Source organism: Apus apus, chromosome 19 (genome assembly GCF_020740795.1).
Source record: "Apus apus isolate bApuApu2 chromosome 19, bApuApu2.pri.cur, whole genome shotgun sequence".
Taxonomy (NCBI): Eukaryota; Metazoa; Chordata; class Aves; order Apodiformes; family Apodidae; genus Apus; species Apus apus.
In genome coordinates this window covers 7,598,927-7,626,856 of record NC_067300.1, presented here as the reverse complement: position 1 = coordinate 7,626,856, position 27,930 = coordinate 7,598,927, and the positions used below count along the sequence as shown (strand labels likewise).

General features: G+C 41.5%; 1 protein-coding gene across 6 annotated transcripts; it reads left to right on the top strand.

The window, feature by feature from the left end:
* Nucleotides 1-56: 56 nt before the first annotated feature.
* On the top strand, nucleotides 57-27,779 carry TSC1 (TSC complex subunit 1). 6 transcript variants are annotated; one of them, XM_051636623.1, is made up of 23 exons: nucleotides 57-137; nucleotides 6,408-6,470; nucleotides 7,562-7,737; nucleotides 8,399-8,502; nucleotides 9,154-9,306; nucleotides 11,050-11,194; nucleotides 12,397-12,551; nucleotides 12,871-12,944; nucleotides 14,391-14,569; nucleotides 15,053-15,162; nucleotides 15,673-15,796; nucleotides 16,177-16,289; nucleotides 16,591-16,663; nucleotides 18,009-18,107; nucleotides 18,207-18,777; nucleotides 19,525-19,568; nucleotides 20,197-20,363; nucleotides 21,187-21,369; nucleotides 21,701-21,811; nucleotides 22,377-22,499; nucleotides 23,488-23,672; nucleotides 23,786-23,947; nucleotides 24,712-27,779. In XM_051636623.1, exons 3-23 carry the CDS (start codon nucleotides 7,632-7,634, stop codon nucleotides 25,181-25,183), a joined length of 3,453 nt encoding a protein of 1,150 aa, XP_051492583.1. In that variant the 5' UTR covers nucleotides 57-137; nucleotides 6,408-6,470; nucleotides 7,562-7,631; the 3' UTR covers nucleotides 25,184-27,779. The 6 variants fall into 6 exon arrangements, with proteins under 6 accessions (XP_051492583.1, XP_051492578.1, XP_051492579.1 ...); XM_051636618.1 differs by having other exon boundaries at nucleotides 23,485-23,672; XM_051636619.1 differs by having other exon boundaries at nucleotides 6,408-6,518; nucleotides 23,485-23,672.
* Nucleotides 27,780-27,930: the final 151 nt, after the last annotated feature.

The following is a 27,930-nucleotide window of genomic DNA, read 5'->3' as shown; positions in this document are numbered from 1 at the left end:
GGACTAGTTTGTGCGGCGGAGGGATTCGAGGGGAGAAGCGAGCTCTGAATGGGAGGGGGAGGCAGGGCCAAGATGGCGGCGCCCTGTGGGCTAGAGGAGCCCTGAGTGGTAAACAGCTGAGGGGAGGAGAAGGAGAGGTGAGTGCGCTGGGCCTCCTCCTTCCTCCCCCAGCGGGGCGAGAGCGGGAGCAGCCGGGGGGGGATGGAGAGAAGGAGGCAGAGAACAGAGAGAGGGGGGAGGCAGAGAGAAAGGGCTCGGGGGGGAGGCGGCAGGAGAAAGGGAAGGGGCCTGGGGGATGGGGAAGGCGGGGGTGAAGCCTGGCTGGGGGAGGCGGGGGGCGACATTCTCCTCTCCGTCCCCTTCCTGCTCCGTCCCCCTTCCTTCTCCACACCCAATCTTGCACTTGGTCGTTTTCCCCCCGCTCCCAACCCCTCTCTCCCTGCCGTGTTGGGGCTGCCTGGGAGGGAGGGGGCTGGGCCGCTGACCCCCACGTAAGGTGTGTGTGTCCCCCCCCACTAGCCAAGGTGCCTCGTTAATTTTGCGGGGTTTCTTGCAAAAGGTTCAGCACCTCCGTTTCAAGCGCTGGGTAGCGTTTCCCAGACTCCTGTTACCTCAGCCCCTTGCTGAGAAGGTTCCCTCGGCCGGGGTTGGGCATTAAAGCGGTTGTTAAAAGTCAGTCCCCTCAGTGAGAAAGGCTTTTCTTATTTCCTTGCTCGTGGGTAGGTAATACGAAGTCAGGATGTTGGTTGCTTCTACAAGAAAACATTTTGCTTCCTGTTGTCCCAAGGAACTTGGAAAGCTGCAGTTCTGAAGTTTTCACCCTTTGTTTGCTGTGGATGCAGACCCTGTTGTTGTTTTATCACTTTACTCTGTGCTTTTCTCCTTGTTGGTTTTGTTGGGCTTTTCAATGAGTTTTTTACAAAGCAATGAGTGAGGGAAAGAACATGTCTTAAAGGAGTATGTGATTCAAAACCCCTAAAAATGACACAGAAACTTGGGTCAGGTTTTGTGTGCAGAACTGTTTTCAGGTCTGCTGTTTCCAGAGAACCTTCCAGGGGATGGAAATGCAGAGGTTTTCATTCTTTGTTTAGTCTGATCCCGTAGTTTCCTGACTTTAAATTCTGTGGCAAGTTGTTAGAAACCCGTCATAATCAAAGCCCTACTGCAGCGATCCCTTTAGGTGGAAAAATTCCTTTGGTTTACATATGAACAACTAGAAACTGTATCTTTGAAAGCTCAGGAAGTTTTCCATGACCACTGCAATCACTGGGGATACATACCTCTGTCTGCAGTTGACTTTACAAAGCAGCAATCGGGTACTCTGCTTATCAGAAACAGCTGTGCTGTGTTTAAGCTTCAAATCAGGAGCTTAAAATTCTCTACTCAGTAAAGCACTCTGAGCACATGAAGTAGTTTGCAGTGGTTTCAAGATTTACTTGTTTAAAGGTTTGTCTTGGTGGCCAAAAAAAAATGTTGCAGACATTTAGGAGTCTCACTCCTTGTGTTACTGGGAAGGCTGGAGCTCTTTGTTTACCTCTTCATAGTTTAAAACAGATAGTTAAACTTATTTTCCCTGTGTACTCTTAATTAAATTGACATAGAAAAGAATCATAGAATCACAGACTGGTTTGAGTTGAAGGGACCTTAAAGTTCCTCTAGTTCCCAACCGCCCTGCATGGGCAGGGACACCTCCCACCAGCCCAGGCTGCTCCAAGCCCCATCCAACCTGCCCTTCAACACTGCCAGGGATGGGGCAGCCACAGCTTCTCTGGGCAGCCTGTGTCAGTGTCTCACCACCCTCACACTCAAGAATTTCTCCCTAATGTCTAACCTAAATCTCCCTGCTTCCAGTTTCTCTTCCAATTTCTTTGTTACTAATATAAGCAGAAATAATTCCCTCTCAGGTCAGTGACTGCCTTAGTTACAAGCCTTCTGCTGAAGGGTCAGGTGTCAGCCCTGCCATGTTTGGGCTTTTTTTGGTGTACATTGCTTTTAAACAGTCTTTTAAACAATTTGGTGGGTAACAGCACAGTGGATTGGCACAAAGTTTCAAAAGAATCTTAAAAATTGCTGAATATGATTCTGTTTGTTCAGGGTTATTGGGTTTTTTGTGATCTTCTTGTTCCTGCATCTGTTAAGCACCTCTGACAAAGTACTTGACAGTGGGTATTGAGTTGTAACTGTAAATAAATTACCAAGTTTAGGAATGGGATCTTGTATCAGATCTTAAAATAACCAGAAAAATACGAACTATCACAAGAAGACAGATGCCTTCATTTTTAAAAAGTGGATAAATAAATTCATTGTACTGCCAATTGTAATGGTCCATTTAAACCAACGTTTTAAGTGTTCAGAGTTGTTACCTCTGGTTAGTGGAAAAAGGAGTGATCAGCTGCTTCCTTTGCTGTTGCCACCAGTGGTTTGTCCCCCTACTGTCACTGTTCAGTCAGTGCTTATGTCAGTTCTACAACAGTAGCATTTACTTCTGAAGAAAACATGAAATTGAGTATTGTCAGGAAACATAAATCAGGCTTGGATTTTTGTATATCAGATGGGAAGGAGAGAGGCTTACACTTTCAGGATGAGCATTTCAAATATTTGAGTGAGAAGGACTGCTTTGTTGTCAGTCTGAGTTTTTCTTTGGATTCTTTTTGGTGGCTGTACAACACTTCTGTCTTCATTCGTGGCCTCTGCCCAAGCACTGAGGACTTGATGTTATCTGCAGTGGAAATCAGATGGAAAAATATAAGTCTTGAGGTCTGGCTTCACTTTCATTGCTGCCAGCAGTGGTTTGATGTTGTTGAAATCCCCTTTCTCTTGTGAGGGGGAGCATAAACATTTACTGGCATGCCCTAAATTTAATATATAATTAATGAAGGGGGAAGAAGTGTTGTTCCCCTCCACATCACCCCCCAGAATAAGTGTTACTGGTGTTTGAATTTCTGTGTTGTTCCAGCCAGTGCTGAGGACATTCTGGGAGGAGTGTGTGTGTTTGTTGAGTGTGTCCCCCTCCTCCCCACCCCTCAGAGACACATAACTGGCACTACCAGCTGCTTTTTAATTTGGCTTGAGATAAAAATACACCGAACATAACATCTTCTCTTAACAGAAATACTTCCAGAAGTCGTAATCTTTTGAAATACTCTACTGGTTTTTTCTCTCTTTAGCCTTTCCCAATTAATTTTTTTACAGTCTTTTCCTTCATGTTGAGTTTGTAGTTTAACAGTATTGTCTTTAGGCTAGATTAGTTGCTGAAGAAAACTAAGATTAAAGCAAATTGGTTCTTGGTTTATTGGCCTCTCCTTTTTCTCCTGTAAGGTGGGTCCAAGGTTGTATTGATACTTTTACTTTTTATTAAAATCTGTCTTTATGCAAGCTCTGGCATATAAGAATAAGAAACTTGCTATTGGTATTTTTATCTTCCAGTGAGGTTAAATGTTGCATTTTAAAAGGTATTTAAAAAGTGGGTTTTTTTCACTCTTTACTACCAAGTGCCTTGAATCTTTTTATATAAACTAATTTTAAGTATTAATGAAGAATCAGTGACTCAAAACACATGGAAACTGACTTTGTTTTAATCCTGTCAGTCTCAAGTATGGCTGCAGGGTGTGGTAGTTCTTACAGGGGAATGGTTGGGGTAGCTAGGGATGGAAGCATTGGAAAGACCTTGTGTACTGGGTATTTGAGAAGAAAGACGTGGTTTTGTTATGACACTGTAAAGATTTAAGGGAGATCCTGTTCACTACAGATATATCAAGCCCAGATACAAAATACTGTGGCATTCAATGGATGATCCCACAGTTTTACAAGGCAATGGAAGCTCCTTAGCCCAGCCTGAGTTCCTTATCTAAAAGATTTGAAAATCACATCACAAATTATTGGTGGGACTGGTCGTAAATCCCACAGGTAGCATGGCCCCTGGGAACTGTAATTCATCTACCAGAACACTGTTTGCAGGCTGAAGTTAGAAGCCTGTTGCCTGTGAACTAGTTACTCAGCTGTATTTGCTTTTAAAAAGTGTGACACGATTTTAAGACTATTGCTGGAATTTCTGGGTTTGTTCCTTGGAGTTGGTCATCATGGAGCCAATATGACCGTAGGATATCAATCCTAGGTTTTCAAATCTCTTCCTCACTAATGATCTTACAGGAGAGATCCTGCATTGAGAAGGCCGATTTGCTTTTTGAAAAATGTGACTATTCATGGATAGTAGGGTGTTTACTGGTGTTCCTATAACTTCAGCAGATAAAGTTCCCTCTTAGTGAAGTATCTGTGTGTAATATTGTCCCATTTTTAGACGTGGTTTGGAATACTTTTAGTAATATATTTGAATGCTGCCTTTCAGAATGGAGATTGCTCCACTTTATATAAAGTGCTTTAATGCAATGAAGACTGACAAGTTTAAATAAACTATGCTGGAGTTTTTGGCACAAGGTCACTTGGGCCATCTGTTTTAGTTTAGGGAGCTTGGGAAACTATTAGTTACCTACGTGTATAGTTATCAGCAGCTAAACTTGCGTTATCAACCTGGCTTTTATCTGATTGTAGTGTTTGTGCCTGACACCAGGCCAACAGCATAAAGTTGAACCTGATTTCCAGAACCCATCTAGAGTGTCTGCAAAGGCCCGTTTCTGAATTTCACCATGCTACAGTTTTTTTCTCTGGCAGTATCAGAATTCGTGAAAACTGCTGTTGAGATTTTCGGTGGTGTGATGAAGATCTGGTTCAAGTATAATAGTTTCCTAGAGAAAAGTAAGAAATAAAAGTATTCTTTTCACTCTGATGAGGGCAGGGAATCCAAGTAAAGAGAGTTGACAGGGTCTTCATGGGGTAAAAAAGCAGAAACTGGCATTTGTGCTGCTTTAATTCTTAAAACAGGTTTTGCTTGCAGGTGGTTTGGGGGTGTGGTCATGCACTTCTTTTGTTAACCAGACTTTAAACAACTAGTTCATGTTGCTTAGGATTCTGGTGCACCTATTGCTTAAGCATAGCTGAGGCTGTATCCTGATAGAAATTGAGACATCTACCTTAGGAAGCCCTTTATGGTCTCAGAGACAGTGTTCTCAGAAATAAAGGAGTGGATAGTAGCAAACTATTTCCCCATATATAATTCTTCATGCGTTCTGGGTGTCCCTGTATAACTCTAATTCGGTAAATTAAATATTACAGCTGTTACCAGAGACTAGAAAAGTTGACTCCTGAAAATGAGTAACAAAGCGGTGGAAAGGTGACACTTCAGGTGGTGTGGGTGAGTGGCTTTAAGCTTTTTGAAAGGATGGTGTCACTCTTTGAACACTCCTTGCCTTCTAACAGCAAGTTCTTTTGAGGAAGAAGTTGAACCTTGGAAGTCTGCTCAAATTAGAGTAGAAAAAAAAACCCTCCAAATTGCCACACATCCCAGCCCTAATCTTTTTGGAAAGCAGAGATCCATTCTGTATTTGAGTTAAAAGCAACTCTTTCCCCCCACCCCAAGTTTCTGCTTTGTTATCTTTAGTTGTAAGTCTTGCTTACTCTGTCAGCCAGTTTGAAGTCTGCTGGTTTTAAGGTCTTGCCAGCATGGGATGTGAAGAGAAATAGTCTGAAGTACTTCAATTAGCAAACTCTGCCGGCTGCTTGTAGAGAAACTGACATTTCATTTGGACTGTTCAGCTATGAGCATTGAAAACTGAGGGTGGAGGGTGGTTTTTTTGTTTGCTCTGGACCTGTGATTACTGGAAGTTTGTTGCTAATTAAGTGGCGGTGTAAGTGTGGTGCCATATTATCACCTTTGAATTTGCAATCAGTGCCGGATTAAGTAAACTGATGTCTTGTGGCCCTAATAAAAGTGACCTTGGGCAGTTCTGCAACTACAGAGTGATATGTTGCAAATGACAAAGTTTACTGGTGGACAGGTTAACTCCTGCTGTCCAGTAACATTGTTAAGCTTAAGTTTTCAAAAAAGTAATATAAATGATTACAGCATTGTGTTTAAAAATAGAGCACTAATACATGGTCCTTGGCTAATTCTAACAACATTTTGACTATCATCTAAGGACTTAAATAACGCTATTAATTATTCCAGGTTCAGAATCTGGTAAGATAAGAGAAGACTTCTTGTGTATAAGATTTTACTGACTATAAATAAAATTTCTGCAGCTTTTGAACATTCACAGTACAAAACTGCATTCCTCTGAAAGCTATCTAGTCTGAGGCAATTGCACAACTTAACCTGTGGACAATTCTGGAAAGGGCAACTGTACAACACCTTTTGGTGCTTTTTAAACCAAGGGCTGGCTTTCATCACACAGGAGGTACATAGCTCTGCTGTCCTTAATAAAGAACTTCGTGCTGTTCTGAATATACAAAGTTTGACCAGAAAGAAATAAATTGTGCTTTTTGTTAACCTCTTCCTGTTTTTTCTTTATTAGTGATCATGAAAGGAGTGTGGCTGACAGCATTGCAGACAGAAGCTCAACTTGTCCACAGAACAGGTGCTGTATACACAACTGCTGTGCAAAGAAATCTTGTGTGTAAACTTGGTACGTGTCAGTCTCACCTTCCATGGAGGAAGTGAAAAATGTATGCTAGCTGGAAGTAGGAGGAGAGAAGAAACCCTTGCTAATAAAATTATGTATGATATGAAGCCAGAGTCTTACTATCACTGGGAAAGGTTCAGCATAGGATTCTTACAGATGAGAAAAGCTTGATTAATTTTGTGATACAAAGATAGATGGATGTGATACCTGAATCCCTCCCTTGCTGGCACATGGAAGGAAGCCATCTTAAAAGTCTGAGATGGCTTAGATTTACTTCTACTTAGTACTGTGAAGCTGAGCAGTCATGTTATCTACACACTCTTGCATTTAATAATCTAGATAGTTTTTGCACTGCAGAGGCTTTTAATGTATTATTCACAATGTATGCATGTGAAAACAAGGTATGTTGTGCTGCTGAGCTTGTGATTCAGTATGCACAGGGTAGCTGAGGGACAGCAGCTGTAGTAACCCTAACTGAGTTTCTTAACAGCTGTAACTTGGCCACATGGCAAGCATTAAAGCACAAGTCTATTAGTATGCAATAATGCAAAGCCCAGGGCAGTGAATTTCTAATCTAGCCCCAGGAGTGGAGAAGGATCTTGCCATGCATATTTTCTCCAGAGTGTCGACCACTATGCAAAGGACTGGAAAGGTTGGTTGAGGAGGATTTGCTGTAAGAAAGCAAGAACTGAGTGATTCCAGGGAGCTATTTGCATTTTATTCAAAAGCTTAGTCTTGGGTGACTGACCTGGAGAGCAAGTTAAAAAACGTGGTATTGGATTGCTCTGACAGTGTGTGTGTGCTAGCAGGGTCTTCCACAAAGCAGATTAGTGTCTTTTTAAAAAAATATAAAGAAAACCCTGCTTGTGGCTCTTTGGCTTCTTTGGAAGCTTCTCTTACAGCTTTTATTGCAGGTGTGTAATCTCTAGCAATTATTTCAGTGTTAAATGGCCAATACTGTAGAAAAGAAATAATGGAGTGATGAGAGATTTAAGATGGAAAGGGAAAAAGGAAAGTTGTTTCATCTGCTCTCTCTTCTCTCCTAGTCTGGTAGAGAGGAACCAATGAAGAACTTCCTGAAATTTTAACCTCCACATTCATGTCAGTACATGCATCATGGCACAGCAAGGAAATGTTGGTGAGCTCCTCTCAATGCTGGATTCTCCAATTCTGGGTGTCCTGGAAGATATAACAGCTGCATTCAAAGATAATCTCATTTGTGGTATGTATCCTTTTAGGTAATTCAAGGAAGGGTTTTGATTTTCTACCAATAGAGGTAGAATAATGTGTATTTTTTTTTTCTATAAAACACAGTCTTTACAAATGCAAGTTGAAAAAAAAACTCTTAATGTTTGGTTTTGAAATTGCTTTAAGGCTTGAGGCTTCTCTTTAGTCCATTTTGCTTAATGGGATGCCTCTTGGAGAGGTCTGTTATATAAGTGTTAAAATACCATTATAAAATGACTTGCTTTTCCTGGGGCATAACCTCAAGTTATCAAGAGCTGATTAAACTTTCTTTGTCAAGTGTATCTAGAGAGAAGGAGGTGTCATCCACATCATAGAAACTAGTGGGATTTTGTTCATTCTTAAAATAAAAAAGGGAAAAAAAACCTAACCCCAAACAAAACAACAGACAGTTGTTGACAAAATGATTGCTGCTCTTAAGGCATCCCTGATGTTGATAGAGCCTTTTCAGAGCTAGAAAATATAGTTGAGAGGTCTCCTTTTCCTAAAGGTCTGGTAAACATTAAGTACTGGTTTATGTTATAAATTGTGTAACAGTTGTCAAAAAGTTGTGCAATGTCCCTGTAACAAATGCTTCATTTTTAGTGTATTGAGAATGTTTGTTGTTTTTTTTTTTCTTGCTGTGAACCAACGGGCAGACCGTGGGCCTATGCTTGTGAACAACCTGGTGGACTATTACTTGGAAACCAATTCTCAGCAGGCACTGCATATATTGTCCACACTGCAAGAGCCTCATGACAAGGTAAAAGAGTCTTGCTATTAAGTCTGGCAGATTTTAATCTGGCAGTGAAGCAGCCTTTAAACAGCATCTCTTAGAATTCTGGTTGCTTGTCTTTTTTTTTCCCATTCTGGTTACCTTGTTGTAGAGATGTGGTATATCTGTAGTAAGAGTAAGTTTTGAAAAAACTTCAAAGATCTATGTTTCTTGAATTGCTTAAACTGACCCACCTAGGCACAGAACCTCTGTAAGTGAAGACTTTCTCAGGGCTCGTCTTGTCTCTTTGCAATGCTGCTGCTGGTTGTTCAGTGCTAGATGGGTGAGCCTAAAACCAATTGGATATTTTGAGAGCAAGGAAGGACTTTTAAGTAGAAGGAGAGAATGGCAGTACAATTTATTTGGCTTCTGCTAACCAAAACTGTTTTATTATTTATTTATGATGAACATTTTGAAGTGCAGTGACTGCTTCTGGACTGAATAACTTGCATTTCACCACCACCAAGCTTAAATTTATTGCTGGGTTTTATTTGCTCTTGGATCCTGTGTATTTGTAAAATGCCCATTTCCATAACTGGCAGTGGCAAACTGCTGAATATAAATTGTTGAAAAAGAATATATACCAGTTAAATATAAATGTTTCCTTTTTCTACCACTCTCTGCAAAATCCTCTCTCAGCATCTACTGGATAAAATTAATGAATACATGGGCAAAGCTGCTACCCGTTTACCCACCCTCTCGCTGCTGGGACATGTGATAAGACGACAACCATCTTGGAAACATAAGCTTTCTCAAGCACCTCTTCTACTTTCATTACTTAAATGTCTCAAGGTAGGAAGTGTCAGTCCGTAAACGTACATACTTTTCATGCAAGGTGTTTGTTTTCTCTTGGGGTGTCATTTAGTTAAGCTGTGAGAAGAGATAAAATGTTGATTAAAATATTGAGCCACCGTGGAATGAATCGACTCAATATTCTGAGCTGATCCTGTTATTACTGACAATCTTGTTTCCAGAAGCCACTGTCACTGTATAGCTTTGAGTTAGTCAAGTTTACTAAAACTTTTCTAAAAGTAAGGTAAAGGCCTTTGTGAGGTTGATGGACATCACCAATATGAACTTAAGGAGAAATACTGTAACTTCCCTTTAGTGCCTTCTGAAATTTGTGCATGTAAGGTAATATCATCTCCTTGCACTGTAGATGGGCCAAGTGATAGACTGCTCCATGGTGAAATTACCTTGGAATTAGCAGACTTTCCCTTCCTAGCTACAGCTGTGTTGTAGCTGTTTCCGTGTGCTTTGTTGGTTCTTTTTTCTCCATCTGCAAATGTCTCAATTATTATCCTGTATGGTATTGTAACAGTGAGTAAGGAGTGGAAAGTGTTTTGAGACCTAGGACATGTTGTCAGTAATATAATTTAATAGGACAGTGAAGATTTTTTATTCATTTAAGTCACATTAAAATGCATAATGTAGTCAAGCACCAGTGCTCTTCATAACAAAACCAAGGAATTTGTAACTGCCAAATAGGAAGCTACAAGTGTTGTTCCTGGAACTCTTGATGTGCCTGATGAGTTCTGTTACCCTTTTCAGTGTGAGCCTCATCTGATGGTGAGAGGAGTGGAGTGTGTCAGAGAGCTGGTGGGAGTAGAACAGAGATGTGGAAGTGCCAGAGATGTGTACAGAGGGATAGGGGTGGACTTGAAATGTGCTATGAGAGGTTATGTCTGACTGAGGGAGAACAGAGGCCATAAATTAAACAGGGCAAGGAAAATCCAGAACATTTAATGTGTCTGATCAGTCCAAGTGGCTCTTGGGGGAGATACCAAGACCAGCTTAGTGGATTCTGGCCACAGGCTTGCCTGTGATGTTTACACGCCTATCCTCACAAAGCAGAGAAGCTAGCAAGGAAAATTAAGCTGGGGAAGCAAGTAGGGACCCCACTGGAAAAGAGTTGGAAGATTTTCTTTGCCCTGTCCTAAAATCTGAGTCTTCGTTACTGTTTCATCTAGCAAAGGATTTTTACTGCCACTTACACCTTTATCTGAGTGTGAGTCACAGGGTCTTAGTTATGGTTTGAATTACGACTTTAGGAAACAGCTGTTGGAGTCATCAGCCAGGTTTAGTAGAAAAGCTTTGACCCTTGTGTTGGTAATTGGCCAACATCCTTGAATAGCCTGATCAGATTTGCAGTTTCTTAGGCTCAGAATGATGTGTGTGCAAAGCTCTGGGAAGGAGGGAAGGAGATACAGAAGTTGCTTCACATACCAGTGATTTTATTTTTTTCCTATCCAATCGTGGAACTTTAGTGATGTTCCCTTTTAACTAAGTCAAGTCTGTATACAGAAAAACAGCAGAATAGGAGCAAGAATCCAAAATCTTTTTTCTTAGAGTTGCTCTAGATGAAAGATACAATCATCTCTGTTCATTAAGTCGTGGTAGGTTTCAGAAAGAATGTTTCAAAGTAGAGAACTTTTTCCATGATGATGATTCAATATTCACTTCATCCCTGGAAAAAAAAATACATAAAGTTCAACTCTTTTAACTGACTAATGCAGGTTTTTTCCCTTCTTGCAGACTGACACAGATGTAGTAGTACTCACCACAGGTGTCCTAGTGCTAATAACCATGTTGCCAATGATTCCTCAGTCTGGCAAACAGTATCTTCATGATTTCTTTGGTATCTTTGGGCGTCTCTCAGCCTGGTGCTTGCAGAATCCAGGTGAGATTTCAACTTTGTTGCATGCAGTTATGGTTTAGTAATCAAAATCTTGTGAAGTTGGTGAGCACATTCTTTTGCCTGAGATTAAATGCAGGAAATGATGTATTAAGCCCACAAGCTGTTCTGTTCTTTGATAGCATTGGGGAGTGCTTATTTGTTCAACATTTTGAAGTCTCTTAGATTCTGCCATGTGGTGCTGCTACTACATGAGGGTTCACTGGACTGAAATGCCACCCTAATGAAACCAAAAAGCAGAGCTTGATCTTAATGGATAGAGAAGGGAAAATGCTGACATTTGAGGCAGGTGTTTGGGAATTTGAGATTCCAGGCATAAATGGGAAGGGGGAAGAAGCAACATGAAGAGTTCCTGTTAATGTGCAACTATCAATAGTCATGCAGGTGTTGGTAAAACGAATCCTCGCAGTTACAGCTCTGGTTCTGCTGAATTGGTTTTGCTGAATTTGGTTTAGAGTGTCTGGTATCTAACACCAGTGTTCTCTGTGTATGTGTGTCTCGTGGCTGTATGAGCAAATGCTGTGTTAAGCACATAGAGATGATATTTCAAGGGCTGTTTTGCATTGCAAGTAGGATTGGAACTTAGATGACTAGCAAGACTAGTCTGTCACAGTTGCTTTTGTGGATACAACTTTTAGTTTTTTTCTGTGAAGTGAAGCAAACTTCAAAAAAAATGAGGGTAGTAAGGTGCTGAAATAGGTTGCCCAGGGAGGTTGTGGAAGCCCCATCCCTGGAGGTGTTCAAGGCCAGGTTGGATGAGGCTTGTGCAGCCTGGTCTGGTGGGAGGTGTCCCTGCTCATAGCAGGGAGGTTGGAACCAAATGATCTTTAGGGTTCCTTCTAACATTCTGTGATTCTAAACCTTAGTCTTTTTTGTTCAGTCAGTCTTGCAGACTGGCTCTTTATCTAGAGGGATTTCAGGTTTGAACTTGAATAAAAAACCACTGTGCTTTGAGAGTGTCAGGGTACTGGTTGGAATGAATGGTCTGTCGTAATTTTTGGTTTTGCTGTGAGCTGATGAGTAAGTGTTGCCTGTCCCCTGAGAAGATTTCACAGTTTCTCTAAGGACTATTCACATCTCCAAAGACTTGTTCCAGTTAACATTTCAAATTTAAAAGTACTTTGCATTCTTAGAAGTTTTGATCTTTTTTACACTGTAATTAAAAAGATTTTAACTGCTTTTTCCAGGTCATGTGGCAGAGATTTACCTTGTCCATCTTCATGCCAGTGTTTATGCTCTTTTTCATCGTCTCTATGGAATGTATCCTTGCAATTTTGTCTCCTTTCTGCGTTCTCACTACAGTATGAAGGAAAACTTGGGGACCTTTGAAGAGGTAGTCAAGGTAAAATGCTGCTCATCTCTGTATTATCTGAGACAAGGGATTCTTAGCTGTATAAAGGCAGGTATTTGCCAGTTTAATAAGATACATTGATTTAACTGAGGGCGGCTCAACAAAAGGGAATCAAACCAGGCTACTGGAGCACTGAAATGTCTGTTGGGAGCATGATCATCTCTTGAAGCTGTGATGATTTAGATTTATCTGCTAAACGTAACGTTCTGAGCTGTTGGGATCAGTAGGTTGCTTGTCAGCTTTGTAGTGTAGAGCAATCAAAATGTGCTGTACTGATAATAAATACTTCTTCTTGCTCTTGCTCATCCAGCCAATGATGGAACATGTGCGAATTCATCCAGAATTAGTGACTGGATCTAAGGACCATGAACTGGACCCACGAAGGTATATATGTTCACTCTGCTTTTAGGAAAGGCTGTACATGAGCAGCTTTTAGCTGGTTATTTCAGAAGGCTTACAGCAAAATCTTTTCTGTCAGCAATAGTGTGTGCCAGTGGTGTTTTGCCACCCGTATTCATAGGTACACCAGGTAAACATGTAGATTTTGTTTATCCAAGCTTACAGCTGGATGAACAACAAAAACCAACAATGTGAAAGGCCATTAACAACAATATCGGGTTCTAAATTCATTTTGTGTCTGGAATAGAATCTATCTTCTGCTTAACAGTTGACTTTGTCTTAATTTTATGACTTAACAATCAAACATCTGCATAAAGTTCTGAAAGAATTTGCTTATAATGAATAAAGAGAAACTACTGCTGACCTGCTTCATTGGCTTAAGGTTTGGGTCCTGTTGTTTTTTTTGTTTGTTGAAGTACTTGGTAGGATTTAAGTGTTTATGGCCTCAGTCTGTCTTGTTTTGGTACCTAGATATTGGTTCAGTTAACAGATCAATTCTTTTAACAGGTATGTCTTAACATTATCAGCTGTATTAGTTTTCTTTAGAAATAGGCTCATTTGCCTGCAGCAGCACCACTTGCTGCTTTTCTCTTGTCTCCACAGGCCCAGCCACTGAAGAGGAGAAATTGACTCTTGTTGCTGCACAGTAGTGCTCTTGCCCTGCTTTTCAGAAAACACTACTAAATGGGAACCTTTTGAATATCACAATGCTCAGTTTTGCAGGCTTCTCCCAGGCAGGGGGGAGGGTGGCACCACTAAGGAGTGCACTTGGCACAAAACTACCAGTTGAAGCCTTCTGATTTGGTATCTTGCACATAATATCTTACATTCAGAAGCAACTCAGCCTTTAATAGACAGAATTCTGTGCTTTCTCTTCTTCACAGTGAACTTCTGTCCCCTGCAATATTGGGCAGATCTAGTCTGGCTGCTTAATTTAGTGAGAAAATGTTTTCAGAATGAAGGAGGTATTAATAATTAAAACCATTCCCAAAACTTGGGAGGAAAAACACAGATCTGAAACTGGCATTGCAGATGCAGATTGCTTAAATAATGTAGGATTCCCTCACTGCTAGTCTGCAAGTCTAAATTTTGACTACCAACTTCTGAGTCTAGTTGAGCTGATTTCTACAGCTGCTGAAGCTCAGGATCAACCAAGTCTTCGTGTGCTGTTCCTCCTTTCCAGAGTGCTCCATGGCAGACCGTTATGGATCTCTGTGTCAAAGCTGTTTGTCTCCTCTCTGAGACCCCCTCTTACAAGTCATCTGGTTGCAATTTTTGTCTGATGCCTTGTTCCAGTGTTGGCTGGGAGCATGCAAAGCTGTCTGGAACAAATGAGCCACCCTACAAGCCAGTTCTTCCTATCTCCAGGAACTCTTTCTTTGTAACAATAATTGACTAACTTAATCTTTTGGATCCAAAAACTGTCTGCAGGTGGAAAAGACTAGAAACTCATGATGTTGTGATAGAATGTGCCAAAATCTCCCTCGACCCTGCAGAAGCCTCCTATGAAGATGGTTATTACTCTGTGTCTCGGAAACTCTGCACAAGCTTAAAACATCATCAAACTGACCCCAGTTCCAGCTGTTACATTGACACACAGGGCAGCTATGGTAAGATGTGCCTGATGGCTAATGGGTACTCATTTCTTGGAGGAAAACTGGCTCTCCAACAAAAAGACATCTTGCTAATTTATCCCACTTAAAGTGCTGTTCTTAGGCACCAGAAAATAAGCTGTCATTTCAACAACAACAACACAAAAGGAATATATGGGTATATGCTCTGGTTGTACAGGGATGCAGTGTGTTGGCCAAGTTTCCTTTTGACTTGTCTCTTCCTCCCCTGTTGTCCTCCCCCAAAACCAAACCAAACCAAAAAACCCACAAAAAAAGCACTGTAGTATGCTCTTTATATTGAAAAGATGTTTTCTTGGGCTGGAGGAAAATAGTCTTGTTTGCTAGCTTTGACTATGAATGTTGAATGGATGTGAAATGGTTTGGTTAAAAGCCTTGAAATACTAACCAGAAGAATCATTGATTTGTATTTGATGTATAGGATACTTCTTCATTTTATTTATTAATTTATTTAACTTTCAGGGACTTCCACCCCCTATTCCACTCCTCGGCTAACACTATCACAAATGTCAGGGCAGCTACCTCAGATTCTGAGCCCACAGGCCATGCAGCTGTCAGCTGAGCCACAACAGGTAAAGCAGAAGATAAGTCATAGAATCACAGACTGGTTTGAATTGGAAGGGACCTTAAAGATCATTCAGATCCAACCCCCCTGCGTGGGCAGGGACACCTCCCACTAGACCAGGTTGCTCCAAACCCTATCCAACCTGCCCTTCAACACTGCCAGGGATAGGGCAGCCACAGCTTCCCTGGGCAACCTGTTCCAGGGTCTCACCACCCTCACACTCAAGAATTTCTTCCTAATGTCCAACCTAAATCTTCCCTCTTCCAGTTTAAGACCATTACCCCTTGTCCTCTCACTACAAAAGCACAGCATGCTTTTCATACCATGCACTTAGCTTGTAGTTTCCCATGGCAATCTAAAATATTTTTTCTGAAATGTCCTGTGAGTTATTCAGAATTTAGTGTATATTTCAGATTTAATTCCCACCTGATTTTCTATGTCAGAACTGGGATACAGATGCTTCATGTGTTCTTTCTCTGAATTTCACTGATTGGTGTTTCCTGTGTATTGCTTTTAGGTTACCATCTGGAGTCCTTCTGCAGTTTGTGGTATGACCACTCCACCCACCTCTCCTGGAATTGTCCCATCAGAGTCATCCCAGTCTGCATCACAACCTTACAGCAAAGCTTTTGGCACATCTGGTATGTGCTGAATTTTGAAGTTAGGCCTTCGAGGTTTATTATAATAGAAATTCTGGCTGTAAATTTTGCTGTCATCTTCTTAAATGGGAATGTCACACCGGGCCATTTGATGGGCTTAAATTGTTATTCCTGTGAACTTGGTCATCCAGAGCAGTGCTAATGCAAACACTGAGGTAGGAAGTAAGTTACAGGGAATGAAGTGCCAAGGTCTGGAACCAGCCTTGTGGAAACTCCAGTTGTCTCTTGGTAAATAGTTGAAGGAGATTTAAAAATAAATGGTTGAGATTGCATGTGAAGAATTACATATCTAAACACTATTATATTCAGCTGAAATAAGGAAGTGGGAGCCTTCCTGAGAAAACTTTTTTACTTCTTTTCAGCAGGGGGGAAAGGAACACCTTTGGGAACACCAGCCACATCTCCTCCACCTTGCTCTTCAGATGACTTTGTGCATGTTTCACTCCTTTCAGCTGCTCCCACGCCTCCTAAAAAGGTATAACAAAACTCTCTAGCACACAAAGCTGACTTTTTTTTTTCATTAGCTTGTCACACACGCAGTGACCGTAACTGACAAGGAAAATGTTGCATTTTATTGCCAAGAAAAATTTTTCTTCTAAGCTTTGACAACTGTTGCCACTTCCAGTGGCAGGGTATTAAGTCTTACTGTGGGTTTGCTATTTAAGCCATCTGGTTGTGGGAATTTCCTTCCTATGAAACTGTCCCAGAGGTTTAATTCTAACAGGTATCTGATGCATCTATTTTTTTTCATTTGTCTTGCTGTTGTTTTTTTTCAGGAGGACAAACCAGACCCTGGGAGGCCTTTACTGTACCGACAGCAAAATGTCATTAACAGCGATAAATCATTGGGTAAACTCTTGTTTTCCTCTCCCCATTACAATAACCTTTTGTAAACAAATCCTAGTTTTGTTGACACCTGTTCCAATTGCCAAACACCTTTTCCACAGGTTTTTCTTTTTTTTTTTTTTTCCTGAGTTTGTAGTTCCAGGATCCTGCCTGAATCTGAGATTCAACTTAAAACCTTCTTGTGATGCTTTTGATTTCATTTTAACTATTGACCTTCAGAAACAGCTTGCAGATTTTTTTGAACTGGCCCTTATGCATACTTGAGCATGCTGAAATATAGAGATTTACACTGAAGACTGAAAAAGGATTTGTTGTTTTTTTCTAAGCTGATGCTTTGGGGGTGAATTTTTTTTGTTAGAAGCAGCAAGTTGTATATGAAGTTTTAATTGAACAGTTTTATGTCACGTGTCTAGATCAAACTGTAAGGCTGCACGTAAGGATAGATATGATGCTCCCTTTTAAAGGCTCTTGAAAAAACTTTTTCTATCTACTATTATACTGCTGTACTTGAACCTTTTTTAAAGTCCTGTGGAATATTGAAATCACCAGCGGATGGTTGAGGAACTCAGCTTCTAATAGGTAAATCTAGATTCCATTTTCCATTCTCAGTCATCTGCATCTGTGACAGCTGTAGAAAGGGATTTTGGCACTGTTTTTAAGACTTCTGTGCTGTGAATCTTCACCATCCTCAAGGTGGAGATGATAGTAAAATTTAAAGCTGGTTTTCCTTGCTAAAGTTGTGTAGCAACACTGGAATCTGAACTTTCTGAGTGACAAGAACAGGCAAGGTTTTTCACTAGGTTCTTAATCTGTGAGTGAGCTGCAAGCATGAGGTTTGTATCCTGCATGCTTTAGTGTGTATCTCCCTGGCAGCTGTCTCAAGACTTTTGATCAGTAGTCACATATTGTCAAGTTTGTATTCCACCAGTTGCCTAAACTTCCTTTTTTTTTTTCTTTGGGGTAAGTACTGTGTCCTTGTATAGCCAGATCAGAAGGGGACTTTATTGCTAACGTGGAAATACAATAATCTCTCTTCACTTAAGCCACTTTTATTTGTTGATTTAATGGGTTCAGTTGCAAACAGCACATCCTTATTCATAAAAGTTGGCACCTGCACAAGTGTTAAGTTCACAAAACTACATTTTTGGAATCAGGACCAACCAGTGACTGATCTCTGAGCTGGTTTCCATGTGGAAAGAAGCAGAAGTCAGGTAGCTTCCTCCTTGAAGGAAGGACAAGCTTATTTGATGGCCCTTTCAGCAGTAAGCTGCTTCTGTTTTGTGCTGTGATAAGGCTGGAGAAAACAGCTGCTGTACAACTAACTCTTTTTTTCTCTTCTTTTCTTCAGACACACCTGGTAGTAAAAGTTCAGTAACCTTAAGTGATCTTCCAGAGTTTTTAGGTGGTTTGTCTTTTGAAGATAGTGCTGAAAAGGACAGAGAGGAAGGTAATTTCTGTCATCCTTTTGTACATCTTAGCTAAGGAAATATTTGCAATGGCAAAACCCAAGATACATAATGATGCTCCCCCCTCCCCTCCTTCCCAGATGCAATATCTAAAGAGATCTCTGAGATCACAACTGATGCTGAACACATGGTGCCTAGAGGAGGATTTGACTCTCCATTTTATCGCACAAACGAAAGTCTGTCAGGCTCTCAAAAGAAGACCCATTCAGTAGTGTCTGGTGTTCAGGGACACAGTCAGACCTCTGAGCCTTTAACGTCTTCTCTGGACAAGCCTGGGCCTGAGAGTGCACGGGAAACACCCAAACAAACATTTACTCCCATAGACAAGCCCTGTGGAGGCTCTGGTGAAAGCCCTGCTGGTAACAGGGAAGGAACCTCTGGGGAGACAAGTATTCTCACTCCCAGCCCTTGCAAAGTACCAGCACAAAGAAGAGTGGGGTTTGGGAGTGGGCAGCCTCCCCTCTACGAGCACCTTTTTGAGGTTGCATTACCAAAGACTGCCTACCTCTTTGTTGGCAAGAAGACTGAGGAGCTGCTAAAGAAAGCCAAGGGAACCCAGGATGATGACTGCATGTCCTCTACTTCTCCTGTGGAAGTACTGGACAGACTGATACAGCAAGGAGCAGATGCACACACGAAGGAGCTGAACAAGTAGGTGACTGAAAATCTTTCGTGGCAAACATTCTTGTTATTCCTCTCTGTGCTGGCTTTGTGTTAATAGCTGTGCCTGGAAAGCAGCCCTGTCTGGGAATCTGCAGTGAAACCATCTTCTGTAGAACATTGCTGTTAACTGAGCTGGGGGTTCTGGGTGGAGGATTTCTGTGTTTCCTGTGGTGCTGTGCTTTGATATAAAAGAAAAAAAAAAAAGGGCAGTGACCTTATTTACTGCCTTCACTAACAGGGTATGGGGTGAAGCAGCAGGGCTGTGGGCTGTGCTGCAAGTGTGGGTTTGGTCCCCCTGTCAGTGAGATTTGGTTACTTTCTCAGGTTGAAGTTCCACACTAGATACTTAAAGGCAAATGTAGAGGCCAAGGGGAGATCGGACGCTTTCTTCTTTCTAAAATACATGAAGCTGAGGACTGGAGAACCAGCTTCAAGGTTTAGGTGTATCTGCTGTATTCCTTCTTTTCGTCTCACTACCCTGCATTCCACTTTGTCTTTAGGCTGCTTTCTATGCCTCAGGGAATTTTTCTCCAACTTCTAAGAAATAATGCCCTCCATCCTCTGCCCTTGCAGCCTGCTTCTTGCATGGTTCCTCATTCTTTTCATACCAACTGACTGTAACTGTACTTTTATTAGTATTTAAGGTCTTTTGAGGTGGACATTTCATTTTAAAGTAACTTGCAGAGTGGTTTTATATTTAAACTTGCTGGTTAATGCTTTATTTTCATTTTTCAGATTGTCTCTGCCAAGCAAATCTGCTGACTGGACTCACTTTGGAGGTGAGGAAGTTTCTCATGTGTTCTGGCAATCTGTTCCTCTATTGTTAGATTTGCTTAAACAATGACCTGTTTATTTATTTATTTATTTTTTGAACTAACGCCACAGAAAGATGGTGCCCTCCCATTAAGTCGTGGTTTATCTGCTTAGGAGGAAGATATCTGTGCTCCAGTGAGATGAGCTGCTTTTTTTTGCCTTTGAAAAATGAAAACTGCCTTTCCCACAATTCTAGATGTTTCTGCTTTTGACCATTTCAGATCTGCTAGCCTTCAGAGTGATGTTGATCATCTAACAGATCCTTCCACCTTTTCAATCCTATTTGAATCTAAATCTGCTGATGGATTTCTTGCTGCTTCACGTGTCTCATAGCTTTGTGTTCTTAGGGTTCTATGATAATGGTGAGCTTGGCTTTTTTTTTCCCCAATTGAAGGAGCAATCCATGTGAAGCATAAACGTGTTTTTCTGGGGAAAACCTAAAAAATGTTGTGTTGGAGATCAGGTGGAGCTGACAGGTTCTGAAGTTGTCACTTCAAAGAAGTCTGATTTCCTTGTTTTAGAAAACATTTCCCACCTGTGGGGCAGGGACAGTACAGTTGAGGAATCTCTTGTGTCTTCTAACTCCCAATCCAGGTTCTCCCCCTTCAGATGAGATTCACACCCTACGTAACCAGCTGCTGTTGCTGCACAACCAGCTGCTGTACGAGCGCTTCAAGAGGCAGCAGCACGCCCTGCGGAACCGCCGGCTCTTGCGGAAAGTGGTGAAAGCAACAGCTCTGGAGGAGCACAATGCTGCCATGGTGAGCAGGGATGCAGCCCTAGCAATGATTTAAACACACTGCTCTTACAACAAGCATTAGTTAGTTTGGCCAGTATCTTTCAGTACCACTCAGTTGAAAAACAAGCCTCATTTCTCACTTTAAAGTCAGACTTGTGGACGAGTTCTGTAGTTTCTGTTTGACTTGCAGGCAACTGAAGGGGTGGATGCCTGCCTGCTTGATTCCTGTCAGCACTTACCTTTGGGGAATATTAAAGGCTTCAGAGTTAGTGGAGTATTTACTTAATGCCTGGCTAGACACATTATTTGGAGAGGTGTTGTCCTTTTTTCCACTCCTCAACTGAGGAGTAATAACAAAAACTATGAAACCTCCAATGTTCTTTTTCAGAGCTATATGATAAAATAAGTGCACTGCAGGATGACTTATTACAGATTTAGACATGTTTCATTCTGTATTTACATATTATAGGTACTTCCATCTACAGTTTAACCTTTAGATAATTCAGCAGAAGAGCCAAAAGTAGCTTCCCAAATAGATTTTATGAAAACAACTGTAGCTTCAGCTGTGAAGCCCAATTGAAAGCCTGAAGTGCATTGGGACAATCTGCTGTTGCTGTGTGTTTGGATGTGACTTCAAGTTTTCAGCCTGTCCATTCTATCAACATTTAATCTCTTTTTCAGCCAAATAACCAACCCCCAAATCCTTACAGACTCTTCTATCTATGAAACAGTGTTATGTGTACATGCTGTTACCTGACAGCTTTACAGACCTAGTGACTTAGGGCAGTTGTTCTGACTGATAAAGCAGGTGTCTTGTCTGATGTTTCGTGTGGTGTTCTTAACAGAAAGATCAGCTGAAGCTACAGGAGAAAGAAATCCAGGCCTTGAAACTGAGTCTTCAGAAAGAACAGGCAAGGTACCACCAGTTTCAGGAGGAACACGAAAACATTGTAGCTCAGCTTCACAACCAGATCAGACAGCTGCAGCACGACCGGGAGGAATTCTACAACCAGAGCCAGGAATTGCAGGTATGAAGCACAACACTGAACAAAATTATGTACTTACTGGCTTTAAAAATAACCTTCCTAATAAGATGGCATGAAATAGCTAAGAGAAAGTTACATATTTCTATTAGAGATCATGTCCTAAGGTAGAGTAAGTCCATATTTGGAAATGCCTGACGTAGTCATGGTTCTTTTATAGTTCTGTTTTGTCCAGATTGGAAATAAGAAAATGCAGTTTCTTAGCTGATTTTGGGGCTTCATAAGTACTCAGTATAATCCAGCCAGATGCCATTGCTAGTCATTATTAAAGTTTCAGAACCTCAAGTGAGGCCTTTTTTTATTGCTGTTTGAGCAGACCAAGCTGGAAGACTGCCGGAATATGATTGCAGATCTGAGGTTAGAATTAAAGAAGGCTAACAACAAGGTGTGTCACACTGAATTGCTACTTAGCCAGGTTTCTCAAAAGGTAAGTGAAGTCACTGTTCCCAGGGTCCCTTTGCATGTTTTGGTTTATTTCTTCTGATAGTTTGTATCATGTAACTCTTCTTGTTCTAGAAAAAGCCTGTGGTTAGTTCCATAGAATCTGATAATAATTGCACACAAACAACACAGAGGAATGTGTTTTGGTGAAGAATGTTTAAACTTGATTCAAAGGCTCCTGAAACTTCTAATTTTGGCTGCTTTTTCCACAGTAGGAATTGGCAGATTTAGCAATATGAAATTGTGTTAAAGCTCTGCTGAATCTTGGTACCTTAGAGATATTTTTTGTATCAGAAGTCGAATGGACTTCTCATGTAAGTGGAAACATAGTTATGTGAAGGGAAACAATACCTGTATGGTGAAGTTCTGTGTGGGCTGTCACCAGCACTATAAAAGCTAATTTATTTAACACTCTCCTGCCTATCATACATTGGATTTTTGTTTTTGTCTCCCTTTATGAAAATACCCTGTGAACACAGTGGCTGTCAGCTGTGGCTCTCTTGCAGAACTATTCATTCCAGTGTTTGATTCTGTTCCATTTCTCTTTCAAGCTTTCCAACAGTGAATCAGTGCAACAACAAATGGAGTTCTTGAACAGGCAGCTTCTGGTTCTTGGAGAGGTCAACGAGTTGTACCTGGAGCAGCTGCAGCACAAGCACACAGACACTACAAAGGTGTGATCACAGGGTTGCAGACATCACTTGAGGTCATCTTTAAGCTGTTCTCAGCCTTGGGTTCAGAATGAAGGAAATGCTTCATAACTTAGCAGAGACTTTATTTGAAATTGATTTTCAGGGATTGGATTTCATAGTAAATCTTCTGTTTGGATATTTTTGTTCACTATGTGGTTACGGAATCTCTCCAGTGCCCTGTGCTTGAAAGCTAAGGAGGGGATGGTAGAGTACACCTGGGGTCAGTTTTAGCCACTCGACATAATATTTTCTCTTGCCAAAGACCCAAGAGTTTACTGTGCTCTTAATATAACTGGCAGCAGAGTATTGTAGGTAAAGTAACACTGGGCTCTGATCTTTGTGAAAGTGTGTAACATAGGGTAGTACTGCTAGAGTGTGTAGAAGATCTGAACCAGGGTTTTACCTGGTTTTGTCATGTGCTATTTAAGATAAGCAGCTTTACTCCTCTCACTCAGATGTTTTCCTATTAGTAGCCAGTGTTAACTAAAACTTGTGTGGCTCATATGGTTTTACTTCCTGACTTCAGATAAACCTTTTTTTAATTAAAAGTAAATGACACAACAGTGTAACTGCATCTGCGTGAGAGCAAGTAATTAAAGAAGGTGAATAATAAGCCAAACCAAAAAAAAGATATCTGTTACTGGTATTTAATGAAGGTCATGTTGCAAAAACTGTTTTAAAATTGAGTTTGTCTATCCTAATCTGGTGCAGAACTGGCAAGTTGCTTTGCTGAAAAGAGCTTTTCATAAGGAACATTAATGTGTTAATAAATTCCAGTGATGTATAGTTATTTTTCACAGCAACTACATGCTCAGAGTATCTGGTAGTCTATGTCTTTTTAGAAATGCTTCTTTTATTCCATCTTGCTTAAAAATGGGCCTATTTATAGCATGGGAAACACATCTAAATATTAATAAAAATAACACACCATCAAATGATACTCAAACATTGTGTTCTTTCCTTTGAGGAGGTTGAAATGTTGCACGCTGCTTTTCGGAAAGAACTGGAGAAAGCAAAACTGTGTGTCCAACAGCAAAGCCAAAGGCTTGATGCTTCCCAGAAACGGATAGCTGAACTGGAATCTCAGCTTGCTAAGAAGGACCACCTCTTCCTGGAGCAAAAGAAATACCTGGAAGATGTCAAAATCCAAGCAAGGTAAGAGTTTCATATGTAAAATTCTAGCTGTGCATTGGCAGCTGCACTGCCATGGTTGAGGCAGAATCCAGAGCCACTGGACCTGATGTGTTTTTATTTCTGTCTCTGTTCAGAGGTCAGCTGCAAGCAGTAGAAAGTAGGTACAAGGCCCAGAAAAGAATCACACAGGCATTTGAGCTGGAGATCTTGGATCTGTTTGGGCGGCTGGAGAAGAGCAGCCTGCTGAAAAAACTTGAAGATGAGAAAACAGAAGCAGCTGAAGCAGCAGAAGAAAGGTAAGGGTGGGGATGTAAAAGATGCTGGAATCATGACCAGCTCTTTCAAAGTCGATATCCTCATGGAATCTGAGCACTTGGATGCATCATCTCCAAATATTTGTGTTTGTGCTCCCCCTTTACAGACTGAATCTATCTCAGGACTCTGCATAGGGTTCCTGAGAGCCTTTGACAAAACTGGAAGTGCTCATGGAATAGCTTTCAGATGGCTGAACTGAGAAACCTCTGGTTGGTCTCACAGCTGTCTCTTGAATCTGAAAATAGTTACACTGTCATTATGTGGTTGTTTTACTTCATCTATCCAGAGTGCCCCTAGTAGTTCTGTACCTTCCTGCAGATAATCCTGTTTGTTTTCTGCACCAAAATCTGCTTACAGCATCAGGAGACCTCCTTGTGCTGCCAGCAGATTTGTGGCAATCACCTGTGCGTGGATTTGGTAAAAGAAAGATCTGCAATCTAAGAATGATGTGCAGGTCTCTCTACCTTAAGAGATCAGGATGCAGTTCCATTCTGCTTTGGGATTATTGTCAGCTTTGGATTTAAAACAGTGGATGCTGAAAAGCTGAGTGTGTGACACCTTTCTCTTGTCTTCTGTCAGTTCTGCTTTGCTACAAAACTGTGAAAGGAAAAATGTTTAATTCCATATGCATTAGCAGAAATGGAAAGTAATCAAAGTACCCTGCCTTTCCCAGCATTTCTCTTTCCATTGTAAACAGTTGCTGCCATTTCCTTGACACTGTATCCTCTGTCTCCCTCCAAAACAGGCTGGATTGTTGTAATGAAGATACTGTGGCTGGATATAGTGAAGAAACAATTGGTAGAAATGGAGAGACCAAACCTCCCAGCACTCGAGGTAGCAGTAGCAGTAAGGGTGGCAGCAGCAGTGAGCTCTCCACCCCAGAAAAACCCCAGAACCAGAGATTCAGCAGTCGCTGGGAAACATCCTCGACTACTGTCCCACTGACTGTAGGTTCACTCCCCAGCTCCAAGAGCTTCCTTGGAATGAAGGCACGAGAATTATTTCGCAACAAGAGCGAGAGCCAGTGTGATGAGGAGGGTGTGACCATCAACAGGCTTTCTGATGCTGGAAAGACTGAACTATGTAAAGATCCAAGCATGGAGACAAAGGCCCCTCCAAGCCCCGACCACCTTAGCCTGTCGCCTAAGCTGCAGGAAAGCAGTGTTGGACAGCTTCATATCATGGACTACAATGAAACTCATCATGACCACAGTTAAAAAGGAAGAGAGTCAATCAGTGTTATTTTCATATTCTTGGCATAGAACAGGAGGCGTGAATGCAAGTTTAACTAAAAGCTTTTATGTTCCTTTGGTCTGAGCAGCTAGCTCATGCAGCGGAGTAGGATTGATGTCCAGAATGGAAGAAGGCTGCTGAATGAATGCTAAGTGGATTTTTGGGTCTGGAATTGAAACACCCAGCTTAACTCCAGCTTCTTTCTCCAATTCAGTCCTTAGCAGCGTGTACTAATTTGAAGGGACAACTGTTAGCATTTGCAAGTATTTTTTTCCCTTTCTCCCTGCCCCCAGTGAGTGGCTGCGTTGATGAACTTGAGTGCAATATGAGGCCAAATTAACATTTGTGAGTCTACTACGAAATGCTTTGTATTTCCTTGCAAGCTTCCAATTTAGAGCAGTTAATTGTGCTGCCTGTCTGGGTGACTTTGGTTGCTTTCATCCTGGAAAGAAGCAGCACTAGAATTTCTAGTGCATTCATCTAAAGGTCTCTTATTTCGCCTGTCCACTGTCCCACATCCCTCAGAGCCCTGTCTTCATTAAGCTGGACTCTGATTACCTAAATGTTTAAAGAACAGTGTACCTCTGCAAAATGATTTATTCACCCTAATTCTTGATCATTGTTTATATTGTCCTTAACATTTCCTGGAAAGTTGCATTTGAACAGACACTTGATAAGGAACTGGAGCTTGTAATGCAGAAGAGACCGTATGTGCTGAAGACTTGTTAAAAACACTAGTTTCTGATCTTTTTGGTATTTTAAGTGTTTGCCTGACAGACTGGTACTGACCTCAGACTGGTTCGTGTGGGAAAGCAATTGGGGTGGGAGAAGAGGGAGAAGGAAGCTTTACTCAAGTAGGGAGAGCATGCAGAACGTGGATGTAGAATTGCAACCTCATGAAGATTTGCAGAAGAGCATTTGTTTCTCTAATCAGGGAAATACTTGTGCTGCCTGACCCTCCTTCATAGTTCTTGGTCTTTGTTCCTGGACTGAGCAAGACCATGGTGTTTTGAGTCCAAGAAATTAACTTCATTCTTCCTGGGAATATGTCTTCAGGCTTGACTTAAAGAGTATGCTTTCCTTTGGGTGCTGTTCTGCTCAGGCTGCAGCACATCTTCCAGCTCAGCACTGTCAGTTTGGCTCTAGGTATCTCCTCTTTGCCCTCATCCCATCTCCTTAGAAAACAAGGCTAAGGAGGAAGCCTGCTCAGACTGAGAACCAGAATTCTGTCCTGCAGCCTTTCTGTGTTAATCATGTTTTAAGTCAGTGATGAGCCTTCTGTGAAGGAGGATTGTGGGATCAGGGCCTGTCAGTGGTCAGACTCAAATCTCCTTTGTGACAGAAGAGAGCCTGCTGGTAGGAAGGCAGTGTGCTTGGTTTGGATGTGACCTGGGTCTGGGGCCAGGGATACTTGGACATATCTGGCTTCACAGTTTCCCTGAACCACTCGTGGCCTCTTCTCAAACATCCTGTGGGTGGCAGCTGCTGTTCAGGAGTTGTCTCACATCTAAATCAAGTCCAAGTACTTTTGCACTTGTAGTTCAAATCCCTTCTTAGCCTGAATGGGAACAGGACTCCGTCAGAGCAGTTGGCAATATGCTGACTTCTGCTTGGCAGCATTTTTCCTCCCATTTCTGCTTCTTTCATAAACACCTCGGGTCTAAATACATTTCTGCCTGTCTAAATGACTCTGTGTCCTTTCGGTTGGTCAGTCCTAACTCTGAAAGTAAAGGTGAACTTCAGTGGTTTTGTTAAAGCTTGAATCTGCATGGAATAGAAAATAGAGAGTTGGTTGTAAGTGACAGACTGGTTTTGTTGACATGTCTCTAGGCTTTCTAAGACTGTAGTGGTAGCAAACGTGGTAGCGTGTGTTCGGTGATGTGGAGGTTTCCTGCCCCTCGCCTCACCAGCTCCCAGTCCCAGGAGCCAACGGTTTGCACATTGCCCTGGAGGGGCTGGCACAGCCCTTGGGTGCCCTTGTGTTAGAGGGGTTCCTGCACCCACCCTTCTGCTTTGCCCAGCCCAAAAGGCATCTTGCTTGATCTCACTTGCTCCGAGGAGAGGTGGTTTTTGTTGGCGATTACCGAAACGCAAGCTCCTTGACAGGGTGGCTCTTGTCTTCTTTTAAAAAAGGTTTTTAGCACCAGGATAGTAATGGAAACCACTTTAGGTTTGTTTATGGACCACAAAGATTATGGAGGAACAAATTTTGCCTTTTTTTTTTTTTTTAATAAGTCTAAGAATCATGGATCTGCTGTATGTAGTTAACTTGCAGTTTGTCGTAAGGGGTCCCATCAGTGAAGTGGAAACAGATTTTTTTTTTAACTGACTGCTTTTAGTTAAATCTAAGATTGCTGTCTTTGTCAAGTTAATCTGTTCCCTGCCTCGCTCTTTGTAAGCATGTTAAACAATCCACATTAAATGCCATAAATATGAAATACAAGGAAATGGTACAATCGTTAAGCTAAAAGAGAACTTAAACCAAAAGGAGGTTTTGCTGTCCTTATTAGAATGTTCTAAAATGTCAAGGCAGTTGCTTGTGTTTAACTGTGAACAAATAAAATGTATTGTTTTGCACTACTCTGTGTTAAATTCCCTGCAAGCCTCAGGCAAAACTTGATTCCAGATTATTGAGACTGGTCATCTTCATGATTTCCGTCCCTCTGAGCTTGACTTGGAGAAAAGTTTCCCGGCGTTTCCCGGCTGTGGCCACTAGAGGCCCCACGAAGCT

What these genes read in the sequence shown, in the direction of transcription:
- TSC1 (XM_051636618.1), top strand. Translation starts at nt 7,632, where the DNA reads ATGGCACAGCAAGGAAATGTTGGTGAGCTCCTCTCAATGCTGGATTCT. An exon ending in TGACACACAGGGCAGCTATG is followed by an intron (nt 14,570 to 15,052) that starts GTAAGATGTGCC and finishes TTTAACTTTCAG; the next exon opens with GGACTTCCACCCCCTATTCC. An exon ending in GCTGAAGCAGCAGAAGAAAG is followed by an intron (nt 23,948 to 24,711) that starts GTAAGGGTGGGG and finishes CCTCCAAAACAG; the next exon opens with GCTGGATTGTTGTAATGAAG.